Raw genomic sequence first — 27,619 nt, 5'->3', positions numbered from 1 at the left:
GTACCAATTGTATACAGAGAGTTGTGCTCTCCTCTCTTCAGTTTCTGCCTCTTTACTGGTTCCTTCCTGTCTGCCTAGTCACAGGTTTCTTCGTATTGCGAAAAAACTTGAATTTGACCCGCCCCACGCCCTCGGTTTCTTCCTCTCTTTTGCAGTCATATCCCTTCAAGAAAGAGTTTATACCTAACTGCCTTTTTTCTTGCTTACACCGTCATTCTCTGACTTCCAACCCAGCAAATCCACTGGAGCCTCACTTTGTGTGTGTGTGTGTGTGTGTGTGTGTGTGTACATGTATATATATATATATGGGGGGGGTAAGGCTATAGAGTTAAGTGACGTGGCCAGAGTCACCCGGCTAGTACATGTGAAGTGTCTGAGGCTGGATTTGAACTCAGGTCCTCCTGAATACAGGGCCAGTGCTCAATCCACTGCACCATCTAGCTGCCCCTGGAGCCTCACTTTTAAAGGTCATTAACAGACTACTGATCACCAAACCCAGTGATAGCTTCTCATTCATTGCTCTCTGTTGGCCCCTCCATCTTGAAACTGTTAACCCTCTTTGCTTCACTTTTCTCGTCTATAAAATGAGTAGAAGGAAATGCAAACCACTCCAGTATATTTGCCAAGAGCACCCCAAATTGGGGTCACGAAGAGATGGTCATGACTGAACCACCATTATATAGTCACATGCCTGCGTCAGATTGAAATTGCACTCATCCTTCCAAGCATCCTTTGTTTTTCTTCACAGCGCTGTTGCGGTTTCCTTCTTGCCTCTGTTCTTCCTCTGTCACTGCTGACTGACTCTTCATCCTTCCCTCTTAACTGTCAGGATGTTCCCCATGATTCAGTCTTTCACTCTTCTTCTTAACGTGCCCTCTCTCTATGAGTTTTCACTTACCCTGATAACTTTGGCTCTTACACCTCTGTAAGGAAGCCCACATTTACACCTTTAGCACCCTAATCTTTCTCCTTAACCTTCAGTTCTGCTTTTCTCATTGTCAAACATTTCCAATTGATAGAAAGTAATTGTTTCAAAGGCAACATAACTGAAAAAGCTGAGCTCATTTCCATGTAAGAAACTGATTGTCTTTGGCTCTTCTGTTTTCCTAAGCCTCCCATAGCCACGTAGTCCCTCTTCTCCAGCTACTTGTCTGCCCAATCTGTCCTGCACGCATACCTTATGCTTTCCAATTTGTGCTTTTACTTATTTTATCGCCCTGGAGTACTCTTAATTCCTTTCCTTAGGTGACTTTGAGTAAAATGATTAAATTCTTTTTGCCTCTGTTTACCCATATATAAAATGGAGATTGTAAAATATAAGTTTGTTATAAGAATCCGTTATATAACATCTCTACAGTGTTCTGAACACTGTGGAGACATGACTGATATAAGTGACATAATAACTTATGTTAACTTTTGTTATTAATAGTTCATGTTCACAGCAATTTACAAATTTAAAGATTTATCAGTTGCTTTCCTTATGACAGCCTTTGTGAAGTGGGTAGACAGTGCAATACATTATCCTCATTTTACAGATAAGAAAACTAAAGTTCAGAGAAGGGAGATAATTTGCCTATGGTTTCACATCCATTAAGTGTTAGATCCAAATCCGTATCTCCTGCCTCCAAGATGCTAGCCCAGCAAATGCTTCTGTCTTCAAATGGAGCATCTGATTCTGTCCAAATTCAGAACAACATTTGGGACAGTCATTGAAAGTGTTGGCTTCAACGTTTGAGAGTCCCTTGGACAACAAGGAGATCAGATTAGTTAATCTTTAAAGAAATTAATTCAGACTATTCACTGGAAGATCAAATCCTGAAGCTGAAGCTTAATATTTTGGCCACATAATGAGAAAATGGGACTCCTTGAAAAAGACTGTGATATTTGGAAAGACTGAAGGAAAAAGCAAAAGGGGAAAGCAGAGGATGAGATGGATAGTGTCTTGAAAACAATAAACATGAACTTGGACAGACTTTAAGAGAGAGCAGAGGATAGAAGGACCTGGCATGCTATGGTCCCTAGGCTCATGAAGAGTTGGACATAGCTGAATGACTGAACAACAACAAAATCTCCACCACTTAATAAAAAGCTAGAAATTTTAAAAATAAAAAAGTGTTAGCTTCAGATAGGCAGGATAAACAAACCTTTTGTCAGTGGGAATTACTTCTTTTGGCTTTTTGCCTACACTTCTGTCTATCCTTTTGCCTTTTGTGTCTACACTTGATGGTTAAATGCTTAATCTGAGTGCCTCCAGAATTCCACCTAGTGAATGTCATAGTTTTCCAAATCACTTAAGTGTTTACTGCTAATATATGTTGACTTTTCATGGCTGTTGATAATTTATCATATTTGAGCAGAAATAACTAGCTTTTTCTCAGATAGCCATATCTAGAAGCAAGGGGAAGGTTTTTACCTAAAAACTACAGTTTCTATTTATGGGTTGGAGGCATTGTCTCTGTTCTGGTATCTGTTATTGATACATCTCTTGTGTACTACGATGCCTCACTCATGTTCCTTCTCTCCTCTTTGTAGTTTTCAGGTGAGAATGCAGAGCGCCTAAAGAAAACATATGGCAAATTTTGTGGTCAGCACAACCAGTCTGTGAACTATTTCAAAGACCTTCACACTAAGGATAAGCGCTTTCAGGCCTTTGTAAAGGTGTGTACTTTCCCTCCTTTCACATGGGTATGAATGCATAAAATCCAGTGGATCAAAAATATGCAAGAGGATCCGGATCATCTTTGATCTTTGTCTTAACTGTAGCTTTTTTTCCTTTTTCAGAAGAAGATGAGCAGTGCAGTTGTTAGGAGGTTGGGTATCCCAGAATGCATTTTACTTGTAACCCAGCGCATTACCAAATATCCAGTTTTGTTACAAAGAATATTACAGTGTACCAAAGGTAACTTTCTCCTTTGTCTTTTATTCTTGTGGATTATATTCATTGTGTATAGCATGCCCAGTAAGAGCCGTGAGCCACTGAAATAGTGACTTAACTCTCTGGTTGATTAGAAGTGAAGCTGATGTCTTATCTTTTACTTGAGTCCATATTCTCTAGATAATTTAATGCTAGGTATGCTTGAAGAGTTTTCCTAGAATGTAAAGGTGGGTGGTAGAAAGAAAAAGGACCAGATGTTTATACACTTCTATCTGATTCAGAGTTTCTTTGGTAGCTGAAGAACTTCTGTCTATCTACATGATTGACTTGTGGAGTCTGTTCTATCATTGATCTCCATTAGTTTTTCCAACAGAGTTAAAGGGTTCATATCCTAAGCTTAAAGGTGCTGTCGTGTTCTTTATCACTGATTACATGCTTACAGTTATTTACTCTCAGTTACAAAAATAAAGGCCCTGTTCTACCTTCAAGGAGGTTATAATTCTAAGATTTGGTAAAAGATAAGTTTAAGATATGGACATGAAACCTGGCCTTTTTCACCACCTAAAGTTATTTGTTGTGTGTTGTCCGTTTTAGAATTCGCTATATTTTCAGTGTAATATAAAGTTTTTAATTATTTTGTGACTCACTGAGGCATAAGAACAGAGCCTTGGATTGTCTCAGGTGAAATAATTATCATTATCACTCTATGTTAACACAAATGTGAAAAGAGAAAATAGTATCAGAGTGTGGATAGTGGATTAAGAAGGTAGGATTCTCTCCCTTTTTAACTTATTCTAAAGGAAAGAAATAAAATCAGTCTCCTCCTTTTTTCTCTTTCTAAGAAAATGACTTAGAACAGGAAGATCTGGCCCAGTCTCTGAGCCTGGTGAAAGATGTGATTGGAGCAGTGGACAGCAAAGTTGCAAATTATGAAAAGAAAGTCCGTCTCAATGAGATTTACACCAAGACAGACAGCAAGTCGATTATGAGGATGAAGAGTGGACAGATGTTTGCCAAGGAAGATTTGAAACGAAAAAAGCTTGTTCGAGATGGGAGTCTCTTCCTGAGGAGTGCAGCAGGGAGACTGAAAGGTAAGACATCCAAAAGGCTTATATGTTGGACTAATCTCTGCTGTGTTCAGAGGAGAGGGGAGTCCCAAAGAGACCTGTGTGGTCTTTTCTTCTTTTCTTTGATATAACTTATATCTAGAATATTGATGCATTCAGAGAAAAACGAAACAGATTTAGTTCACTTGTAGTAACCTTATGCTGTTTTGCTCCTCCAAAAGTCTTTGGCTTTCTTAGCTATAGGAAGTCATGATGTTATGAGAAGACTACTTTTTTCCTTAGTGTTGTGTGTGTGTGTGTGTGTGTATGACTATATTAGTAGACTAAATAATATATGTGTATATGTCATAATTTTATATGTGTAATTTTAATATAGTCTTTGAAATATATGCCTCTTGCCTCAGAGAGCCCTCATAGGTAACAGTCAGTATATCCCATTTTTTAGCCAAAGTGGCAGGTGTAGTGGGAGAATAGTTAAGGCAAATTAAACACAATTTTTACATATTTTTTAAAAAATAAAACAAATATAAAATGGTTGACTGAAGCTCTGAATCCATTGGCCTCAAGTATAAGTAAGGATTTTTGAAACTCCTTACCTGCATTTCTCCAGTGGACATAGCGGTGAGAAATAACTAAATAATAATATTAACTCACATTTGAAGAGCACTTTTAAGTTCCAAAGTGTTTTACTCACATCATATTTTTGACTGGAAGTTGCAGTTTCTAGAGTCAGAGTCAAGAAGACTTGGGTTCAATTCCTGCCTCTTACATTTATTAGTCATGTGTGATCCCTGGGCAGTGACTTACTATCTCTGAGCCTTCAGTTTTCTCACCTATAAAATGGGGATGATAACCACTGTAGTACCTACCTTGAATCACTGTTGTGAGATAACGTCTGTAAAGTGTTTTGCATTTTAAAGTGCTTTGTAAATGTCAAATGTTGCCATTGCTGTTGTTATTAGCAGTTTTAAAGGAAATGTATTTCTTTGTGGGGAAGTGTGCACACAGAGTGTGTCATCAAGCTAGTAATAGATTCTGCGACAGTATTTTGATTCATTAGGACACTCTGCTGACAGCATCTTAGAAAAAAAACCCCAGTCTGACAAGTCTAGAATTAGGAAATAATTGTGTTTTAGAGCTGGAAGGGACTGTCTCCTCTAACTCTTCATTTTAATTGTCCCACTGAAGCTTAGAGAGGTTAAGAGATTTGCGAAGGTCACCCAGTCAGTTGTTCATAGAGTCAAAACTAGAACCAGGGTTTCCCAAATCCTGGTTCTCTGTCCTTTCTAGTACATTACAGAGTAGCTTTGTGTACTTCAGGACAATCTAGGAGGCATTTGCTATCCTATAAATACCCACCCTATTATTAAAATCCCAGAGTTTCCTAGAGTTGCCATTTGAAGCTAAGACTTTATTCTCCTTCATTTAAAACAAAGTATTTTTTCTTTGCTAAAGAGGAAAAAAAAAAGTGACAATGGAGTCCAGCTGCTGGAGTTCCAGTTATGTCCAGGCCAATAGCAAGATGACGACAGGTTTTCAGGTCTGAAAACTTCCAGTGGAGAGGGCCATGTGTAGTCATTCTCCTCCCCAAGCCAACTTAATGCCAAGAACAGCCAGTACTATGTACTCTAGAATAAAGGGTGGGTTTGTTTTTCTCTAGTCCGTTGACACTAATGATACAAACCTCAGGACACAGTGGAGTTGAGGCCTGTATTTCAGATTTTTTGGCATCTAGGTTTTTTAAAACAAAACCAGAAAAAGACCAATATGTCATAACTAATGTTATACGTGGAAAATTACTGTGGTCTGGGCTGAAAAATTAGATCTCTCTAGGAGTTTAAGAACCAGAGGTCCTAACTCCTCTTTTTTCACTACTTTCATTTGAATTTCGGAAAGTAAAAAGAGATTTCAGACATTTAGGAGGATAGTGACATGGGATCCCATGGGACCCTTGGGAAAGGGTCATTATATGTCTTGAGAGGTTGTGGTATATATTGACCTAAGTTCCATTCCAAAAGAAGCAGTTCTGTACTTTTACCAGCAGTAGTGGTCTGTAGTGAGCCAACCCACTAGGCCACATTAGATAGCAAATCTCTAAAAGTTTTGGCCCTGCCACTAAATGAACTTTTGAAAATGGTTTTGTGGAATGACTCTGGAAACCTACTGCACTCAAAAAGTACAGTCCCAGTTAGAGAGATTGAAATGTGCCTTTTTTTTTTTTAAGTAAGGAGAAGTGAATTCTCTGCTCACAACGTGCGGAGGTTTAAGTTACTTGATGTTGGAGTGGAGGCAAGAGACATAGTGGATGGTAATTCTTGTTGCAATCTTGTTAAATTTGAGGGAATCTTGGAAGGAGCTTTGTTCATTCTTGTTAACTGCACATTGAGGGGTGAAAGAGCTGGACTTGGGTATTCACATGCCTCACCATTGGGCAGCATTCCCTTTCTCTGCCCCATGCCTTTCCCCAGCTGCCAAAGTCTAGACCTTGGTAAGAAAATATCTTTGACCAGCATTATAAACAACATAGATACTTAGTAGATTATCACTGATATTTCAAATTCGTTGAATGCCATCATAATCCTTTTTAGAATTCTCTTGCCAGTGTCTTTTTCTAGAGTTGCTCTAGTACTGGAGCCTTTCCAACCAAGGAAATCTTTTAAATATGTCCCAAGGAAGCAAGTATGGAACCTACATCCTAAAGAAATTTAGATCTAGAATGCTCAGTCATATTAGTGATCTCAGGTGATCATTAATAGCCCTGGAATATGTTGCTAAATGAACCTTCCTAGACATATATGAACTACCATGCTCAGCTCTTAAATGGCTATTTTCTTTTTCTCTTCTCTTCACCTGCACTTTAGAGGTTCAGGCAGTTCTACTCACTGACATTCTGGTTTTCCTTCAAGAAAAAGACCAGAAGTATGTCTTTGCATCACTGGTAAGCTACAAATACTTTCTTGAACCTATGTGCTTTTTCTAATGTGCTGTTTCAACCTCATTAGGTATTGACTGTTCACACTATATTGCTTTCCACCCTTTCAAATTGATTTGTCCCGGACATATTTTTTGTATCTTTTCATTTAGCTTTTTAAACACTCACCAAATTTTCTAGTGAAAAATGTATCTAAAACTATTCTTTTACAAGTCCTTGACTTTAGTGTTATGCCTTGGGCACTTGGGAATTTCATCTTGGGAGATGGAGGGGGCCCTATCATTGAAATATTTGTTCCATGCCTGTCCACACAAACCATTTATGAAATTGCTGACCAAAGTCAACAGAATGTTCGTTGTGTCTTCCTGGGAGGATTTTTCGTATAAAAAATTACTAAAAATTTTCTAATCTGATATTATTTCATCATTGATAATATTTTCTTCTGCTTGATCAAATTATAATATATGTGTGGGTAAGAGACTTTTCCCTTGAAGATGCTAATTTTTTTGTGAAACCAAATAAATATACTAAGGATAGCAATAAGGTCTCACTTTAGATCATAGCTATACCTGAAAGTCATACTTTGAATGCCTTTTCTTACCCCTTTTTTTGCTCCCCTTTTCAAGGACCAGAAATCAACGGTGATCTCATTAAAGAAGTTGATTGTACGAGAAGTAGCCCATGAAGAGAAGGGCTTATTCCTAATCAGTATGGGAATGAAGGATCCAGAGATGGTTGAAGTCCATGCCAACTCTAAGGAGGAACGAAACAGTTGGATTCAAATCATTCAAGATACTATCAATGCCCTGTAAGTTAGAGATCAGATAGTATCATTCCTGTCCCTCATAATGCTTCTTTGTGATCTTTTATGATGAGCTCGGCAGTAACCAGGGTAACTGATACCATATGCTTATGATCATGTTGTTGTTTTAAAAGGAACAGAGATGAAGATGAAGGAATCCCCAGTGAAAATGAGGAAGAAAAGAAATTGTTGGATGCGAAAGCCCGAGAATTAAAAGGTAAAGCTATTTAGAGAGGTCAAGACCACCATTTGTCCTGTGTGGCTTCTGAAGGCATGAGATGCCTGAAGTTATCAATTGTTCAGTCACTGGCCTGTAATGTCCCAGCCAGCAGTTAAATGTGAGGAGATGTGTATTTAGTTAGTAAACAGGGAGATCAGGATGGAGACCACATGATATTTAAACATTAAGAAAGGCTTTTGAAGAACTATGCCAGCAATGGGCTGGTATTCTCTGTCTGACAGGGTCACTACATTGCTTGTTGTTGATAGAGAGGTGATGGAAAAGGGAACTGGATTAGAGATACCCAAATAGGATCTAAGAAAGGGAAGCAAAAAATTCAGAAAACACCACCGTCCACGTAGTGCCAGTAGTAGGATTTGGTGCCATGGTCAGTGTCTTGGTTTTTAGGTCATGGAGAGCTTAGCCAAGATTGGTGGCTCACAGGAGACCCAGAATGAGCCAGCTTTTGGGGGAGTAAGAGTCCTGTTAAAATCACTTGTATTTTACTGCCAGTTCTAGGGTTATTCATTGGTACTCAGTGTCCTGAGTAACTTTGAAAGATGCTTAAGATGGAAATTGGGTACAGAGTCAAAAGATCCAAGCACTATTTATGACAATCCCCACGTAGACATGTTTTAGACAAAACCATCCTATTTTAATCAGAAAATAAGAGATGTAAAAAACCAATAAATATATAAATAGTAAAGTCCTATGCAATGTATCTGTTTTTGTCTAAGGCCATATCAAAGACTTATGCTTATGTAAGAAAAATTGGGAGGTCTTACGTTACCTGCCTGGATGGACTTCCCACCTTGACAAGTTCATGTAACTGAAGATGACCTGGTTGCTCAAGAATAGGTTAAGGTTCCTGACTAGTCCAGTCCTTTTTCATAAAGTACCACCAGGTGGCACTCACACCTCAAATAAACTTCAGTTTTCAAAATATGGGTTTTACTCAGAATTGGTCTCTTTGTCCATTCTTCAGAGCAACTCCAACAGAAAGATCAGCAGATCTTAACTCTGTTGGAGGAAAAGGAGATGATTTTCCGAGATATGACAGACTGCAGTACGCCTTTATCAGAAGACAGTTCACCAACTCATGGCTCCAGGGTACTGTTCAGGTCCAACACTGAAGAGGTTCCCAAAGGAGGGCCCATCATGAAAAGTGCAATAAATGAGGGTAGGTAACTGACACTCTTTCTCTCTCCCTCCCTTCTTTCTCTCTGGCATTGACTTACATGGCTTATGTTATGTTCTGTACTCCATCACAAATTCCTTAGGTTATATATAAATTAAGCCAGAGATCAGTCTCTAAGTATTTTTTAGGTACGTACTCTGCGCCAGATACCATATGTATCAACAGATAGATATGTATACAAATACATAAATATGTGTATGTATACATATATGTATATATGCATGTATATATGTATTTGCAAAATAGAAAGTGATTTTGGTAGGGAGAATGCTAGCAGACTTTATATAGAGCAAGAGCTCTTAACTTTGTGTCATGGAACCCCTTGTTAGTCTGGTAAAGTCTAATACTTATCTGGTTTATTACTTAAATTCATAATTGAAGGAAATGCTAAGTTTCAGTTAGAAGTTATTAAAAATGAAGATGTTATTCTTTCTCATCCAAGTTCATCTACCCCTGAAATCTCTCCACCAATCTATCTGTAGACCCCAGGTTTAGAATCATGATGCAGAGGTAGCATTTGAACTGAGTCTGAAAGGAAACAAGCAATTCTAAGAGGTAGAATTGCAAAGGGAGTGCATTTAGTTGTGGAGGATGGAAAAGGTGTGGAGATAGGAATAACATGTTCATCAGATTGTCCAAGTGTGAGCCGAAGAATAGTCTGCTTATCCCCCTCTTTTAGACCCTTCTTTATGCCCCTTGTCTCCAATAGTTACCATGGTTTTACTTTCTTCTCTACTAGTGATGAAATTTATCATGTCCTTTTTCATTTTTTAGTGGAGATGCTACAAGGCCTGGTGAGTGGCAGCCTTGGGGGCACACTTGGACAGTCCGTCAGCAGCACCTTGGAGCAAGAAGGAGGAATAGTTGGCCCAGTTTCTTTACCTCGGAGAGCAGAAACCTTTGGAGGGTTTGACAGCCACCAGATGAATGCCTCAAAAGGTAGGTGTGTTTGAATTTGTGTTCCTATACAGGCAGTCCCCCACCTGGTACACACCTAATTCATACCAGTTGGAATGGGCCCTATTCTGCATCCATAGCTCCCTTCCCATGACTGGACCCCCTATTATTAGTGACAGGGGAACAAAAGTCTTGATGCTTGTAAAGAATATCCTACACTACCCAGAACACAGAAGTAGAAAAAGGTGAAAAGCAGTTACTGATGTAGTACTGTCTTCTAGGCAGAATGGGTGACCTTTCCACCACAAAGTGCCTTGTATAGTCTTTCATTTTTCTTTACTACAAGAAGTGGAAATTCTGTCAATTAAAGATATTTATTTGGGTGAACAAATTTCTGAGTAGGAGGGATGGGGTGGTCATTTACTCGCATATTAGCATAAATTAGTTTGATCTAGCTGTTTTCTTTCTAGTTCCTACTTAGTTAACACTGAAGGAGTAGAAGTTACGATTAGGGGAAGAAGGAAGGTAGAAAGTTTTGAGCAATAGACTGCTTTGTGGGGCAGACCTGGGGAGGTGGGGAAATTCCCCAGTGGGAGCCTTAAGGCAGCATTTGAACATTGGGAGCCTGAGGAGAGAGGGACATTTAAGAGATGGGAGAGGGTATATAGAAAGGGAGATGGAAGGGTGCCAAAAACAAACTTCGCCTATTTCAAAATTTTGCCTAGGGCCAGTCCTGTACCCAAGAAAGGGGGAGGAAACACTTCTCCTCCTAACGCACTGTCATGGCCCTCTGCTCCCAGGACCCAGAATTCAGGCTAGTACTATATTAGCACTATAGTTTAGCTACATTATGGGTTAAGTAGGATTTTGTGTGCAAGCCTGGGAAACCGACCACAATCTTCAACATTGTTTCTGTTGGAAAATGTGTTCTGAGTTCTAAACAGCTGAATTACATATGAAAATTTTGGAACACGACCTGCTCATAAGTTGGGGACTGCCCGTGTGTATGTACATGTGTATGCTGGAGAGAGCCATAGAGTATACATGTGTGTCTGTGCATATGGACTTATCCCCATATGTGTCCTTTGGAGTAAGTGGGTTTTCATTTCTGTGTGGTGTCTTCCCCTCACACTTTTTGTCTTGGTCTTAAGGATAAATTAAAATCTGCAGCATCTGAATTTTATGCAGATTAGATGACAGAGATTAGTATATGAAACCTGTTCCCTTACTTTGTCCTGACCCATTTCTCTCTTTCTCTCTCTCTCTCTCCTCTCTCTCCTTTCTCTTTTTCTCTCTCCCTTCTTCTCTCTCCCTCTCTCTCCCCTGCCTTCTACCTCTTCCACCTCCCTGCTTCTCTTCAACTTGCAGCAATCACATTACTGTCTTGACCTCAAAAAGATACATGCTTTCCAATTCACCTCATCCCTATCATCTATGGCTTTGGGAGAAAGATGTGTTTACTCAGAGTAGATAATGACAGAGCCATTGATTGGGTTTTAGGAATACTGCAAAGATGCATGTGGTGGAAGTGTTTGCCAACTCCTGGATATTGTTGGGACTCCTCTCTCCTGAGAGGCTTCCTTTTTTTTTGTTCCTATGAGCAAAAATATATAGGCAACATCATTGATTTGATTCAAGCCATAAACCTATCAAAGAGGAAGTAGTCTGCCTACCTACATCAGTACTTCACATCTCGTCATTTGCAAAGTATGCTAAAGCCAACATGATTTTTGATACCTTGAGGGGTATGTACCTTTGGGGGAATTGTACCTTCTCATATTTCTAAATAAAATGGCACGCTTATTAGTGAAGGAGATGCCTCATTTTAAAATATTAAGTTAAAGAATAACAGAGGGGACAGTAAGGCTCAGACTCCAGCCTGATGAGAGAACCATGAATATTTGGGAATTATATTTACATCTAAGAAGGTTTCTTAAGTTTAAAAAAACTATTTTCTTTCCCTTGCCCTCTCTCCACCCCTAACTGTAATTAGTACCTCTTGTCAGGGTCCTACCTGACAGGATAAAAGGATTTACCAGGATAAAAGGGATTTTCCTGGAAGTCTCCTGCCTAGAAGAGGCTAGAGGGGAAGAGCTAATATTTTTATATATTTCCCAATTTCATTCTTTCTTCCAGTTTATTGGCTTCAGGAAGAATAAGGTTAAAACTGACCACCTTTCATTAAACGATTTACCTTATGTGTTACCAATAAAGTTCTATTATGATATGTTCTGCATCCTATCGTGGATTGGCAAGTTCATTTCCCTTGTCAGTAATTTTACTTTATTTATTAAGGTGGTGGTGAAAAGGAAGATGGAGATGATGGCCAAGATCTTCGGAGGACAGAATCAGACAGTGGTCTAAAAAAGGTATTCCGCTGTAATGAAACTATATTTCTTCCTTGACTTTTGCCCCTTGAAATGATGGGTTTTGAAAAGGTTATTTTACCATAATAGTAATCCTTTTTTAAGAGTAAAATGCATTTAGAATATAAGCATTTTGACTACTCCCAACTTTTAAATAATTTTATTGGTCACCTCATTTTTCTGTTTTGGCACAAATGATAGCCATGCCAAGCCCTATGTTTTTTCTCGGGAACCTGTGTATCAAGAAGAGGCACATTTAAAATCTTCTGTGGCAGCCCTCACTTCTCAGTATTGCAGATCAGTTTCAGTTCGACCTCAATGTGATACCAGATTTTCTTCTAAATAGAAAGTATTTTCCACATACAGAGACAACAGTAATTTTCTCTTTGCCAAAAGTAAAATAGAAAGTTGTCGTCTGATTAGCCTTAAAATGTGGTGATTATGATTTTTTTAACTTTTCTCTTCATTGAAAAAGTACATTTTGTTCTGTTTCCTTATATTTTTATAGGGTGGAAATGCTAATGTGGTATTTGTGTTGAAAAGAAACAGTGAGGTAAGGATGTTCTGATTTTTTTTTTTAGGATACATTTTTTTTGTTTGTTACGTAAAAAAAAATCATTTGTTTTCTTTACCATGTATAAATACACATTATCGGCTATAATTCTTAAATTTGTAGCATGTAAGTTGTCTTTCTATAAATTAATTTTACTTTACCTTTTTTGTACCAACCCCTTCTCTGTCTTCAGCCTAGAATCCCAGCAATACCCCATTGGCATCTAGCGTGAAGCCAAACTGAAAAACAGTAGCTCTGTTCTAGAGAGGCCAGTTATTTATTATTAGATCTTTTTAAGTAACAGTGATATCAAGTTTACTTAATGTTTTTTTCCTCAGACCAAAGGCTAGATCACAAACCTGCTATTTATGAAAATCTGAGATGCTGAGAGTTTGAATCAAATTAAACTTTTTATCCTACCAAAAAAAAAAAAACAAGTTTAGGTTTTGTGTGTATGTTGAAAGGGGGGAAGGGGAAAGTAAGGAAGAGTTATTTTAGTGCTCCTTTTTCATTAATCATATATTTTAAAATATGAAGCAGCCCCATTTTCTCTCAGGTAAGATTTCTCATTTGGATACTATTCCTTTTCATCGTGGTTAATCACAGTCTCTTAAGATCCAAGCTCTCTCCATCCTTCAGGGCAATGGAAGTCCTTGCAGGTGTTTTTACTCTACAGACTTGATTTTTCCATATAAATATTTGACTCTTCGAGAGAAGCAGAATAATATTAAGAGATGTATTTTATAGGATTTAGAGCTGGGGAGGGGTGCAGAGGAGAACTTTGGAGAGCACCCAGTTCAGCTTCTTCATTTGTACAGATGAAGGAACTAAAGCGTAGAGATTATTTGACTTACCCAAAGTCACAACAAATTAAATGGCAGAGCTGGAATTCCAATTCAGATCTGCTCTCTATAAATCCAGTGCTCTTCTCAGTACATCTCATGAATATGCTTGTTTTTAAGGAGTATCCTGTGTGTTTCAAGTTCGTATGTCATACTTGAATACTTGATGAGTTTTTTTATTTTGTGAACCCCATTTTTTAAAAATGGACTTTTCCTCAGTAAGTAATGCTGTAGGTGATTGCTTAACTCTACAAAGATATAAAAACTATGGTGGCCTGAAGGAGGAACCCTCATAAATATTTTAGTTCAAAATGAAATGAACCTTGGAGTTACATAGGTCACTTATACTCACTACCTGAGGGACTGACCGCTAGAGACAGAACTTCTCTTCAGCCTGCCTTCTTACCCTCGTTTGATACAACTGAGATAAGACACAGAAATACAGGATATGTTTACTGGGCAATTAAGGAGCAAGCTATATACAGGAAGTTCTACTGTAACAGGGCATTCCCAGGAAGTATCTCTCTATGCAAAATGGTGCAGTAAAAACCATAGAGTTTATAGGGAACAATTCTCAAAAACTTTGTGAGTGCCACATTTAAAAAAAAAAGATAAGAATCTAATAAAAACAGCACAGTTTGATACATGTTAACCAGTAAAAAAAAATAATACATAAATACTACAATAAATAATGACCAAGCTGCTGCCTGGCCCACCCTTTGAGCTACACAAGCAAATTTGGCAGGCAGCAACAACTTGGGACCATGGAAGGGTGAGGGGATGTCAGCCAGTCTGTCTTCACTCACAGGTCTTACTACACAAGAAGATATACAATAAATATAGTCCTTTACCTTGAAAAGGACCTGAAATTTGCTTTTAGAAGTGGTGTCAGAAAAGATGTAACTTGTGACTTATTGTGATGGTTCTGAAGGAAGAAGTTGAGCAGTGCAACCTCAGAATCATGTTATGCTCAAAATGTGCCCTAATATATCAATTGTGTTAAAATAAATTCACATTTTTTGAAATACACATGATAGTAGAACTGACTATTATAAAATGATTTGAACTAGGAGAAATTAGTCACCCACAAGTAACTGTTGTAAAGTCAAATAAAAGATGGAAAGTATGTTCCAGAACTGAGGAGATTTCACGAATACAGAGGCACTGTACGGTGTTTTAAAGACATGGTTTTCTCATTAAATAACCACAGTATTACAGTGAATTCTGAGATCTGGGAAACTCTTAAAGTCAGTGTTTCTGATTTTTGTTTGTCTTCCCTGCAGCAAGTTATCCAGAGTATTGTTCATCTACATGAACTTCTTAGTGCTCTGCAGGTAGGTACCTTACTTACAGTTCATCCCATCTATTATTAATTGCTTTGCAGTTTTGTTTTAGGGTTGAGTTTTTTGCTTGCTTACAACTTACTCAGTTTAGGAGCTTTTTGAGACAGGTGAAGTAGTGTTAATTACCTGGAAAATGGTGCTGAAGACCAAGCATCATCAAATGGCAAAAAAGAGTGGAAGAAAATAAATCAACTATAATGAAAAATATACCCTCACTGGGAAGCTATGGACACTCTGGGGTGACATTCGTAAAAGTCTATGTGATAGAAACCTACGTTTAATGATGGAAATTAGATATTAATTTCAGCCTGGAAATTACCTGATGTTATCTTTAAATTGATATATGCTATATGTATGCCTTGTGTCTATTTTTACACATTAACATTGTGGGGGGGGGGTTCCTCTAAAATAGGCACTATTAAATGCTGCCTCTAAGAGTGTAAACACAGATGGAAAAAAACAAAAAACAAAAAACTAGGGTTTCCATTCACTCTGGTCTTCTGTTACTACTAATTCCTACCCCCAAATAATGTCTGTGACCTGAACCAGTTCATGACAGATTTAACAAGATAACAGAATAATTTCATTCTTCTTCATTTTCGTGAAGGTGCTAGTGAATCATCTTCATTAGGGCACAAGTTTGTTCTTTAGCATGGTTTGGTGCTCCCTATGAATTCCCTGTCCCAGCAAGGCATACATACACCCATACAATTATTGCCAAAGGTGATGGCATGGAAAGAAAATTCACAGTGCCAACTTAATACCAATTTGGGAATTTATAATATATAGTCTTAACAGGCAGCCACTGAAAGGGATGGATGTAATGGGTAGGTGGGCAACAAAAAACTGAAGACCAGATAAACCATGACATCGAATCAGGATAATTTCATTTTTCTCCCTCTCCCTTCAGGGTGTGGTGTTACAGCAGGATAGCTACATTGAGGACCAAAAGTTGATGCTCAGTGAGAGGGCAATAACCCGGGGCTCCTCCAGACCGAGCTCTCTGATTGAGCAAGAAAAGCAGAGGAGCCTAGAAAAGCAGCGACAGGATTTGGCCAATCTGCAGAAGCAACAGGCTCAGCACCTGGAGGAGAAACGCAGGCGGGAGAAAGAATGGGAGGCCCGAGAGAAAGAACTGATGGAACGGGAAATGCGGCTGACCCAGTGGGAGGAGAAAGTCCAGAGGGGGCAGCTGGATCTGGACAAGGATCGAGAAGAGCTCCAACAGAAGAAAGCAGCATATCAGTCTGACCTGGAGCGACTCCGAGCTGCCCAGAAGCAGCTCGAGAGGGAACAAGAGCGAGTGAAGAGAGAGACGGAGAGATTAACCCAAAGGCAGGCAGAGCATGATGCTGATCAGGTGATCCAGAATTCCCCTTAGCTGCTGAAAGCACCAGAACTAACTAAGTCTTCCTTTTCTCTTCTTGGATAGGCGCTATATGAAATCTACAGTCTTGATTTTGAAAAGCATTTGCAATTCACAGAAAGAAATCAATTAAAATGAAGAGTTTCTTTCCTTTTTTTTTTAAAATCATGACATCATAGACCATTTTTGTTGTTGTAAGGAATGATTGGGAATCTAATAAGTTTTACTTCTGCATAAAGAAGGGTTTCCATTTTGTTTTATGCCTCCTTACCAGACATCAGCTCAGTCTAAAGTAGCAGCAACATTTCTGCCAAAACTGAGGTTATAGCAAACTTGTTTCCAGAGACCAGTTGATAAAACACCCTTCCTTCTTCTCACTGGAGAGGGGCAGGATTATGGATGGCAAATGTCACATAAACTGTTGCGTGGTCACTCTATTAGTTGGTTTTTATTAGAAGAGGGGAGTTGGGGGAGAGGATTTATTGGAAAGGGACCATAAAAATAAAAACCATCAACAAAACTTTCATTTAAGTATGGCAAGTTTTTTTAAAAAATTAGTTCATATTATTTCTGGATCTCATCATGTTCCAGGAACTCTACTAAGTAAAAGAACTACAGAGGAAATAAGACATGCTCCTTATCCTTTGTGTAGCATATCACCCAGTGGGGAAGAGAAGATACACAGAAACACATAAATTACAGTTGTATCATGAGTATGAATGATATAAAATTGTTAAAGTGACTGGGTGACCCAGAAATAGGCTAAGGTTTGTTTTAGGAAGGAGGAGTGAGCAGGAATATGCATATTGATGTGGGAAGGTAGAATAGGAAAAAAACTACATTTCCTTGATTCTCACCCATGCTTTGCTACTAACTGGCCATTAACAAACCAGTTCGATCCTCTTTTCTGTCTTTGTTGTGTTGGTAGAAAGGTTTCTAATTATTTAAAAACTTTGGTCTCCACCAAAGGTTTGTTCTTCTGAAATTGTCCCTAAATTGTCCTAGAACCTTCTCTTTGTGGTCCATGTAGGGACTGAGGAGAGCACATTCATTTGCAGGTTTTACAGGTATGTTAGATCCAATTTCATGTGGCCATTTGGTTTGACTAATGGTTCTGGCCTCCAAATACATTAGAAAACACAAACCAGTAAATGGCTCTTTAAAAAAAAAGCCATTGTGGCTAAGTATAGGGGTTTCCCAAATGTTTTGGGGTCATGGAACCTTTCCACATTGTTTTCTTTGTTATGTTTTGCAACTCTACCTTAACCCTAATTCCATGATTAATATTATATCAAGGAGAATTCTAGTGGCAACAGAGAAGGTACAAATTAAATGTATTTTATGTATTTGCATTCTTTTTGCCACCATCAGTTAAAACAAACCCAAAAAACCCCTAGCGTTACCCTTAATACTAAGAAAACTATAGGCAGGAGATTAAATTCTAGACCATACCCTGGGCACTCTTGACTGATGCTACTACCCAGGCAATGAGCCTTCCTGTTCTTTTTATTTATCTACAGCCTTGTCTGTAAATTGGTTTTCAGATTGACAACCTACCACCTTTCACCATGAAATTAAATTGTTTTACTTGCCTGGGCACAAGTTAGTGCCTTGCCTAAACAAGTAAGCCAGACTGTTTGTTCAACTAGCCTTAAATGTACATCATTGTTATGGATAATAACAATGGACTTCTAACCTTTTCACAAAGATTAATGGAGGAGCGGATAGATGGGAGTGGATAAATGTGGCTTATATTAGCTCTGTTTTGTGATTTTCTTTTAATCATGTGGCTAACAAGCACTTCATAGGTAGTGATGCAGGTGACTTAGATCAGCCCCTTCCCCCAAAGGAGGATCACACAGTTTAAGCCACATTCACTGATGAAGGTCCCTCAACTCCAAAGGAATTCTATACCAACCCCTATGTTTGGGTTTATCTGACCTTGTAATGGGAAAAATCAAAGGCAGTGATGATGTCTTCACCCTAGCGTGGGACATCCAACTCCCTTTACCAGTTTCAGTGTAAAACTCTACCAGCTCCCTTACATTTGTGGTCCACCTGGAACCAGGCAGTAACCTGAGCCAAGCTGTTTGACTAGGCATTAGCAATGCATATGTCTGGCCTTATTTCCCAAAAGCAGTCCAGAGTGGGGATTTGGGGATTATGCTTATCCTTTTTGTATGAGAAAGTATTTCACTAAAAAGCAGTGTGGCATATAATGGATGGAAAACTGACCTTGTAGTCAGGAAGCCCTGGGTTCAAGTCCTGACTATGAAATGTACTATCTCTGTGTTCCTGAGTAAATCACATAACCTCCAAGTGCTCCACAAAACTCTTTAAGTTGCAAAACTGTGTAAATAAAAATAATTGCTAACGTTATATAGTACTTATTAATATGTGCCAAGCAGTTGGATCCTCATGACAACCCTAGGAGGTAGAGGCTATTATTATCCCCATTTTACAGATGAGTTATCTGAGGCCAGATTTGAACTCAGGTTTTCCTGACTCTGGGCCTGGTGTCTTATCCATTGTGCCACCAGCTGCTTCATTGGTAGATGGAGTTGTGTTACTGGGAGTTTCTTTTATGCATGAACCCACTATTAATATACTATCAATAAAACTCCGTTTTTAGGTCAACTTAATGTGAGGCTTTGTCAATTTTTCTTGAAGTCCCTGTACCAAGATTATCTTAGACAGATGTTAGTTTAAAAATATTATTATTTCACTAATGTGAAAATATGTTTAATAGGAATGTATATGTATAGCCTATATAAGATTGCACCCATCTTGGGGAGGGAGGGGGAGAAAAATTTAAAACTCAAAAGTTTATGGAAATGATTGTTGATAAATCAAATAAATTAATAAAAATAATTATTATTTTGCCGTGTGCAGGTTTCACATCAACACAGTAAATTGATGCGGATCCCAGCCTTCTTCCACAACCCTGAAGAGCCTTCCCAGCTAACAGCATCTTCCATATCACAGTCAGGGTCTTTGGACTCAGAACTTTCTATATCCCCCAAGAGAAACAGCATCTCCCGGACACACAAAGACAAAGGTCCGTTCCACTTACTCAGTTCCACCAGCCAGGCAAGTAAAGTATCAGAGGGGCAGAGCCAAGTCCCGGTCTCCACCTCTGCCTCCACACGCCTCTTCGGTTTAGCAAAGCCAAAGGAAAAGAAGGAGAAGAAGAAGAAGAGCAAGGGAGGCCATTCTCAGCCAGGTGGTAAGTCCAAAAAAACCCAAAACTCCCTGAGTCTTTTTGATAGTAGAAATCTCTCCTTGACTTTTCTTTTTTGATTGGTTGAATCAGAGGAAGGGAGCAGAGGAGACACAGTTTGCTTTCTATTGTTATACTGTCCTCCAAGTCCATAACCTGGTCTCCTAAACTCAGAGGTCATTGGAGATCTCAGCTGGGTGTTTAAATTCTGCAAGAGTTTCTGAGCATCTGCTGTGTGTGCCCCAAAGTGTAGGAGATCCAAAAGCAGAGTGCACTGTATTTACCCTCAGGGGCCTTAGAGTCTAGTTGGAGAGATAAGAATTACATATATACATACATACGTACGTACAGCAATTCAACGGACAATATAATAAAGTTCCAAAATGTATGGTACATATAGTAAATACTGGTGGGGGAGAGGGGTCAAAAAGAAGGACAGTTCTGCTCCAGAGGTCCTAAAAAGAGGAATTCTCTTCTCCTTTGTTGGGGGAAGACAGCTGAGGAGAGAAGGGAATGCCTGGATAATTTTTATTCTTCATACTTTGTGTGTTGCTAATGTCTTTTGGTTTTCATATATGTATATGTATACACACACACACACACACACACATACACATACACACACACATATGCATCCACCACACACACACCCTAGTTTTCAAAAAAATTAAGAAGTAGTAAGTGGTAAAGGATATTTGTGAGAAACTGCATTAGACCAGAGAAAAGTCCCCAGTAAGACTTTTTCCAGGAACTATATTTATTAAGTAGGAAAGGGGTGATAGGTAATACAAGTGTGTACTTCTTATTTTTTTAAAAAATACAAAATTAACTATATGTTCAGATACTTGTATTAATAAGACATTTTAGTGTAGTGATGAATAGAAACAAATTTTCATATTGTTTTCTCCTTTTCCCTTTCAATTAATTTTCCTTTTCTTCTGGGTGCCCTTTTTCCAGATGGCCATTCACCTGAAGCACCAGCAGAAGGTGAAGAGATCTTCTGCTGATGGTTGAATTTTTTGTTCTACCAAGATAGAAACTATTGGAATCTGACCCCATCATCACCAGCTCTGCCTTCTCCACTGCTGGCACGTGGGCTTTACACCATGGGAACTTTCCTTCTCTTTGTTGTTAAGAAACACATGACAGTGCTCTCCTGGATCCTGGATTTGATGGAAATAATTAAATTGAGTATTGGGGCAGGGAGGGGATCCAGTCTGCTTTGGCCGTGACTTGTGAATACCAAGGACTTAAGGATGGAGGGGATGGGTGGTACTCCCGCTCAGGATGTAAACACCTGTCACCAGCGGGAGTGTGTGTAGGAGGGTTTTACCAGGTGACAAAACCCTTCCTTGGATGTTAAAAGTATGAAAACATACATGCCTCTAAATTTGTTTTATCTGGGGATGACAGCTGAAAAACAGCATGCCATTCAGTCCTTGCAGTGTGACCTGTATGTATGTACACATGTATGGATTTCATGTGTATGTACATATATCTGTAAGTTGTGCATAGCATGTAGAGAGAAGTTGGGTTAGCTTAGCTCAGCCCAAAAGGAAGATACCTGATGATTATCAGGTAGCATGTAGATATTAAATATCTCACCCTTTGGTTGCCCTTTCTCCCCATTTCTTGCACCCTTCCTTCCTGTTTTGCCTTTATTTCTTCATTTTAGGAGGGAAGTCTGACTATGGTATGAAAAGAGAGGGAAAGAAAGCCTTATATTTGTAATTGGGTGTATTGTGCAGCATCTGGATATTGATGGTTTGTTGGGATCCCCAAAGGATGTTATTCACCTCTATCCTTATATTCCAGAGAGGCTTAGAAAAATGAAAACTCATCAGTTGGCTTTCCAAAATGTTTGTCTGCACAGATGGCATGTAGAGTTATCACCTACCAAGGGAACACATCCCGTGTCAGCTTTAATTTTCTGAGCAAGAAGACATTTGTTTGTTTGTCACTGATTATTCAAATCTGGTTGACATCTCCTGGAACTATTCCTGCGAACCTTCCATGTGAAGTAATTAATGTTTCCGATCCTAATAAGTATAACTGGACTGGATGACAGTCCTTTGCTCTAAAAGAGTATAATGAGTGTCTTGGCAGCATTCAAAATCAGCAGCCACTCCCTTGCTCTCTAAGCCTGACTTTTCCAGTGAAGTGTATTAGCATCAAAGATAGGCACCACCTGTACTTTGGTCCAGCTGTGTATATTCATCTCCCAGCCCCATGCCACGAGTATCAGCTGGCTACCAGAGGGCTCCGGCTCAGGGAGTGAGGACAGGCACATTGGCGTTTGTGAGCCCATGTATTGGCATTTCATGAATAAAGATAAGAAAGGGGCTGACAGAAAAAGAAGAAAAAAAACAGTTTCCGAATTCGGTGTTTCACAGAATTCTTCAGGAGACCTTAGCAGATTTTGAATTCTTGAGAATAAAAAAGAAAGAAGGAAAAGAAAGTAGAGGACAACTGAATGGCTATTGTCTCCTTACTGTTTTGGAGCAAGTAATCATATCTGCTGCTTTTTTTTATTCCCCCCACTATGTTTTGATTTGTGATTGCTTGAAGCTTTCCCGCTAACTGTTCTGTGGAGAACAGTTCATTGGCTGTTTTTTTTTCTTTTTTTTTTCCCCTTCAAATCAACCACAACAGTAGCCTTTGAAGGCTCCACATACAGTATGTGGTCCCCCCAGTATAGGCGGACTGCAAAATATTCTGTTCTTCAAGTGAGGTCCTTGACACCCATTTCCCCTCAGGAGCATGGGGGCTTTGAAAATACTTTTTTTTTCTTTTTCTTTTTTAAACAAAACTATTACTTGGTGCTTGTTAATGAATTGCAAGCTGGCCTTGCAGATTGGAGATATTTATCTTTCTGTTTTTTTGAAAGAAGTCTGGTTTAAAAAAATTTTAGTTTAGTTTTATTTATTTTATTTTTTTTAAGGATATACATATTATCCCAATGGTTAGAACTCTGTCTCACTAATGCAAAAAGTGAGATGATACCACTTCTCACTCCTCAGTGTGCTACTTAAAATGAGTAAATCTTTCACCTGGGGCTGCCTTTAAGGCCGAGTAACTCTGAAGATGAAAATGAAGAGGGAAAAGGAAAGAATCATACTCCTTTCTTTCTCCCTTCCCATCTCTCCCTTCTTCATTTCTTGACAGAGAAAAGGGACTATCTTGTTTCTTGGGTTAACAGTTCAAGAAACTTGCCACCTCTTAGCTCTATTTATTCCCTTTGACTTCTTGTGCTTTCCTACCTTTCTGACACAGGGATGTAAAATCAAATCTGTTCTGTGAATCTTCAGCAAGAATTCGCCAAAACAAAAATACAGAAAGCAGAGTACTTCATTCCCCATGCACCCTTAGATTAAAGAGTATTTGTTGAGGAGAGACTTTGAGCCCCTACAAAGTGGAAACAAAGTAACCCTTATCAAATCCACTATTACAGAACTTTTTTTTTTCATGCTAGCTAAATGGGTCCAGCCGCTTACTTAGCATCCCATGCCTTACAGTGTCTTGATCTCCCATAAATAGGATAGCATGGTCTTAGAAGGACAGAAGAGTGGAAAAAACTCAGTTCTCAGCTGGGCGGCTTCAGCCCCAATGTAAATACAACTACAATATGTGCAATATTGAAATGAAATTGACATTTCTATAGCTCCTCTGTATCAAAGTGTGTATAGTAGTAAGCTGTCCGTACGCCTCTTCCCCCCCCCCCACCATACTCCTCAAGGCAGATCTGGGTTTAAAACAGAAAAAGTGTTAGTACTGATCAAATTTCTCTTCTCAAATGGGCTGTTCTAAACAGAAACACATTTAAATAATTATACATTGCTGCACAATTGGATTTAGTTTGATTTGAAAGTCCCCATCAAGTTGTAATATTTTGTTTATTTCTTTCATTTAGGAAATGGGGACTTTTTTTTTTTTCCTTAAAACCACTGATTTGGTTCTTATTAGATAGGTTCAGAACCAGGACACAGGTAGGCAGTCTCCCTGCACTTTACCCAGAGCTACCCAGCTTCACGCATGATTACAATTGCTGTGTTAAGGGAAGTCCACTTTTCCAGAGGGTCCACTTCTGTGTGCCTTGGTCAGCTCTTAGCCCCTTTGAAATGGAACTCTCAGTGGTTTCACTCTAAGCTTAGGGAATTAACTTGCTGCTTATGCTCTTTACTTGGTGTGAAATTCACCTTGAGATCTGATCCTGGTTCTAAAAAATGGAGAGAAGTTGGACTGACCCCATCTGGCTTTCTGTACTGTGACAAGGTTTAGTTTTTATGGTGACTGGGTTTTTGGGTTCTACAGTTTTCCTTGCCCCTGGTATAGGATGATATACTTCCCTGCCAGGACAAAGCAAAGATGCCGAAGGGGGATTGGTTAGCAGATTATCAGAGTATTTGGGGTAGAGACCTTACAGATAATAGTGCCTAGTTTTCCAGAATCAAGTGGATTTCATGGAATCAGGTTTCACCTTCAGTTAAACATTAAATTATCATCTCGGTAATTTTTATCACAGTTTATACTGCCATATGCACTTTAAAATCTCTTGTCAGTAGCTTGATTATGAGACAATCAAATTTGTATAAATCCTTTTTCTTTGAAATTGAGGTTAGAAACTGCCAAAGCCAGAAATGCTGCAGACAATTCAACATTTGCCAACACTTTTACCCCTCTCTGCCCCCTAGGTGAGCTTGTGGGGACAGAATCATTCTCAAAAAACCATTCACTGTTTGAGTCCAAAGGAAAGAAGAGGTAAACTATATACCTTTTGTCTTCCATGTCTCGGGGTAATACCACTGACAAGTTATCCCTTTGATAACTGTCCTTCCTCCACCCACCCACCCCCCGGCCCCCAATCCATGATCCTTTTCAGGAGTTCAGTGTAGTATTAAAGAGAGGTATAAAGGCCTGGTATTTCTTATTTGTTATTGAAATTAAATCAGTGCCCCATCAAACGAGTTAAGACTAATGATCTGGGAACACTTTCTTTGCTCCTGGTATTATTGCCTATGTACAAGTACTTTGTATCTGTCTCCTTTTAGATTATAGCCCCTCTGATTCTTACTCTTGCCTCCCAAGGATATGTAGTGTGTGTTAGAGCAGAAACTATCAAACAAGTGAATAAAGAGAAAGGCAGTCAGATTGAGAACAGGGCACTTAGGCCCCCAAAAAACTGTCTTGAATCCCCCAAACACTTTGCTTTTCTTAGTAGAGGAAGGCGGTAAGTCCAGACCTAGCCATAATACTGCAGAGCACATGGTGGAAAGATGACAGGAGGGGACCAAATGGTTGGAGAAAGGAGAAACTCTAAGAATTGTTTTATTCTCTAGTGAGCTTCAGTAATGTTTCTGTATTCCTATGTAGCAAGAAGCCACCTTCTCAAAAAGAGATTTTCACCAAGGCAAAATTCCATACACTGTGCCAGTGTGAAACAGTTTGCAGTCTGTATGGTCCTGACCTCCTAAATCTTAGGAGTCCTTGAAATCTGGAAACACAGAAATAATCATTCAAATTAGACTATTTTGACATAAAGGAAGATGTTGGGTGATAGTAAGTGAGGGAGGTATGAGGTTTCCTTAATTAGCAGGGCCATTTTGGTATCTGTTGTAGAATTTGATAAAATACACCATTTCTCAATGAGTTATTTCAAAGGCTGCACATTTGCTCTGATTCCTGTTTGTACATGGAAAGGATAATAAGGTGTTTGTTTCAGGGTTTTTGTTTTTGTTTTTGTTTTGTAATGTGGCATAACATTCCTAGTTAACCAGAGCTCTGGAATCTGCCACCTGCTGACCAGATTTATAAAATTTAAAAAAAAAATAACTTAATATGCTGCCTTTAAATTTAAAAAAACAAAACAAAACAAAACACTTTTCCAAGTGCTGATCTTATTTCACTTGCTAGAACAGGCCATGATTCTTTTTTTTCCCATCAAAGTAGCTAAGTTTAAGGACAGGCAAACTGAACTGGCTGATAACCTCTCTAGCTGTAGAAAAATTAGAAGCCTTCTATAGAAAAGTGAATACTGAAAACCATCCCATAAAATGCATTTTCCATTATCTTCCACTTGTGGCTGTCTAGAGAGAGGCCCAACACCTACATCGATTTATACCTTAAACATGCGTAAAATTCTTCCATTCCTAGCTCTTGGGCCCAATTTTAATCTTCTTTTTGTTATAGGTAGGCGCTATGTGGTAATAGGTGGGTGCACCATACCAAGATGCTATGTGGTAATGACTTCCACTATTCTCTGCCTTTTTTTAAACTATGTAATGGTGGTTATAAAGCACTGACAAAGGGATATGTCCAGTTCAGTTTGTCTGTGGTTAAAGTTTAGCCTTGTGGTTTCCTGTTTTCTCTTACTGATATGGAGTGCACTAGCATACACCACAGAATGTTCAAGAGAGTAGCTGTAATACACCTCATACCTCTGCTTTCAGTTTATTTTTTGTAATGCTTGTATAAGCATTTACCTTGCTAGATTCTATTAAAAAAAGGGGGGGGGTTAAAGCCCACTCGCTGTATGTTAATTTGTAATTATTGTAAAGTAAAAGTGGTAAAAAATGTAAAGTTTTTGGGTTTTTTTTTCCAGTGTGTCTTCTGGGAGTTTGCCTCAGCACACTGACTTTGTAACAAGCTTTTATTTATCTTCCTTTCTAGTTATCAGCTTAAAAACTCTTGTAAAGTTCCCTCTCCCCCACCTCAAAAATAAATAAATAAAAATTTTCTTTTGAGTCTACTTGTTGCTGGTGAATCTTGCTTATTGGGGAGAGGGGAATAGGTGTGGGAAGGGAAAGGAGGAGGTCTCTTGCAGTTCAAAAACCTAGAATTTCCTAAGGGATGGCAAGTCCCCACAAACCCTGCTCCATACTCCCCTCTCCCCCAACAGGGCTTCTTAACAACCTATTTTGTGTCATTGGACTCCTCTTACTGTATAGTGAAACCTTCTTGAAATGGTATTTTTAAATGCCTAAAATGAAATACTTAGGATTACAAAGGAAATCAGTGATATTACCATTTGTTTTGAAGTTCACAGATCTTAGGTTAAGAACCCCTGTGCTAGGATGAGAGAGAGGCAGTCCAGATCTGATCTCATGGCCTCTCTCCTCAGCCTGTCATGATGGAGGACCTTCACTAGTATGCCTCCATTCAGTAAAATGTGGACCACCTCTAGAACTGAAAAAAAGAGAGCCACAAGTAGGGTTCTGGCCACTGAGCACAGGCTTACAAAGGGGATTGTCTCCAGATCTCTGAAGCCAGAAATGCACATCCTGGCTGCAGGGTCCACAGTACTACAGTTAGGCTCACACTTCACAGACGCTCCGAAGAGTTTTTTGGTTATCTTTTTTAAACCTTTGGCCAATTTTTTTTATCAGACCTAAAGTTTTTATTTTTGAGAAGATGGGCTTTTGTCACATTTCAAGAATGAGAACTGACAGGTAGATAGTCAGAGTGCTCCACCAGTAACTGAGTAATCTCCAGCAAACTCCCTGTGACAAACTTAGGGGAATTCAAGGATGGACAAGAGGTCCAAAGAAGGAACAAGGGTGGATGGTATATGGCCTTTGGTATTGTTAGAGGGAGCTCCTGAATCAAGATCACAAATATGTTTTAATGTCTGAATAAAATACTATGCATTTGAATACAAAGTAATAACACAATTTTAAAAGTCTTGAAGTCAGTCCTTTTTAAAAACTCCTAGCCTCGGTAAGATTTTGTTTTCCTATCAGCATTATTCAAAATTATTTTTTTAGGGGGAAAGAAAATCTTGTTTTCTTGTGGCTCCACAGAGTCCTGAATATCTGCTGAAAAGCCTGCTGAGGTAGAAAACATAGCATCGTTTCTCTTGCCCACATGACACCGGGTTCTCATTCTAATCTGCTAGTTTTCTCGTTCCCAGTGTTTAGATATAGCATTCACGTGCAGATACCT

The 27,619-nt window shown here is 38.9% G+C and overlaps 1 protein-coding gene across 2 annotated transcripts in view; it reads left to right on the top strand.

Annotated features, from left to right (window-relative positions):
- AKAP13 (A-kinase anchoring protein 13) overlaps nt 1-26,426 on the top strand; it is a 123,020-nt gene extending 96,594 nt beyond the window's left edge. For both annotated transcript variants that reach the window (XM_027851554.1, XM_027851555.1), the window contains 14 exons: nt 2,533-2,658; nt 2,782-2,899; nt 3,718-3,966; nt 6,804-6,880; nt 7,501-7,682; nt 7,811-7,893; nt 8,882-9,076; nt 9,869-10,033; nt 12,287-12,360; nt 12,866-12,910; nt 15,036-15,086; nt 16,006-16,455; nt 19,354-19,687; nt 20,639-26,426. In XM_027851554.1, coding sequence (XP_027707355.1) covers nt 2,533-2,658; nt 2,782-2,899; nt 3,718-3,966; nt 6,804-6,880; nt 7,501-7,682; nt 7,811-7,893; nt 8,882-9,076; nt 9,869-10,033; nt 12,287-12,360; nt 12,866-12,910; nt 15,036-15,086; nt 16,006-16,455; nt 19,354-19,687; nt 20,639-20,688 — 2,199 coding nt within the window. In that variant the 3' untranslated portion in view covers nt 20,689-26,426. The remainder of the gene's footprint in view (nt 1-2,532; nt 2,659-2,781; nt 2,900-3,717; nt 3,967-6,803; nt 6,881-7,500; nt 7,683-7,810; nt 7,894-8,881; nt 9,077-9,868; nt 10,034-12,286; nt 12,361-12,865; nt 12,911-15,035; nt 15,087-16,005; nt 16,456-19,353; nt 19,688-20,638) is intronic.
- The last annotated feature ends 1,193 nt before the right edge of the window (nt 26,427-27,619 follow it).

The sequence above is a fragment of the Vombatus ursinus genome, unplaced genomic scaffold, assembly GCF_900497805.2.
Source record: "Vombatus ursinus unplaced genomic scaffold, bare-nosed wombat genome assembly UNPS02009205.1, whole genome shotgun sequence".
Lineage (NCBI taxonomy): Eukaryota > Metazoa > Chordata > Mammalia > Diprotodontia > Vombatidae > Vombatus > Vombatus ursinus.
This window is presented reverse-complemented; position numbering and strand designations above follow the sequence as displayed.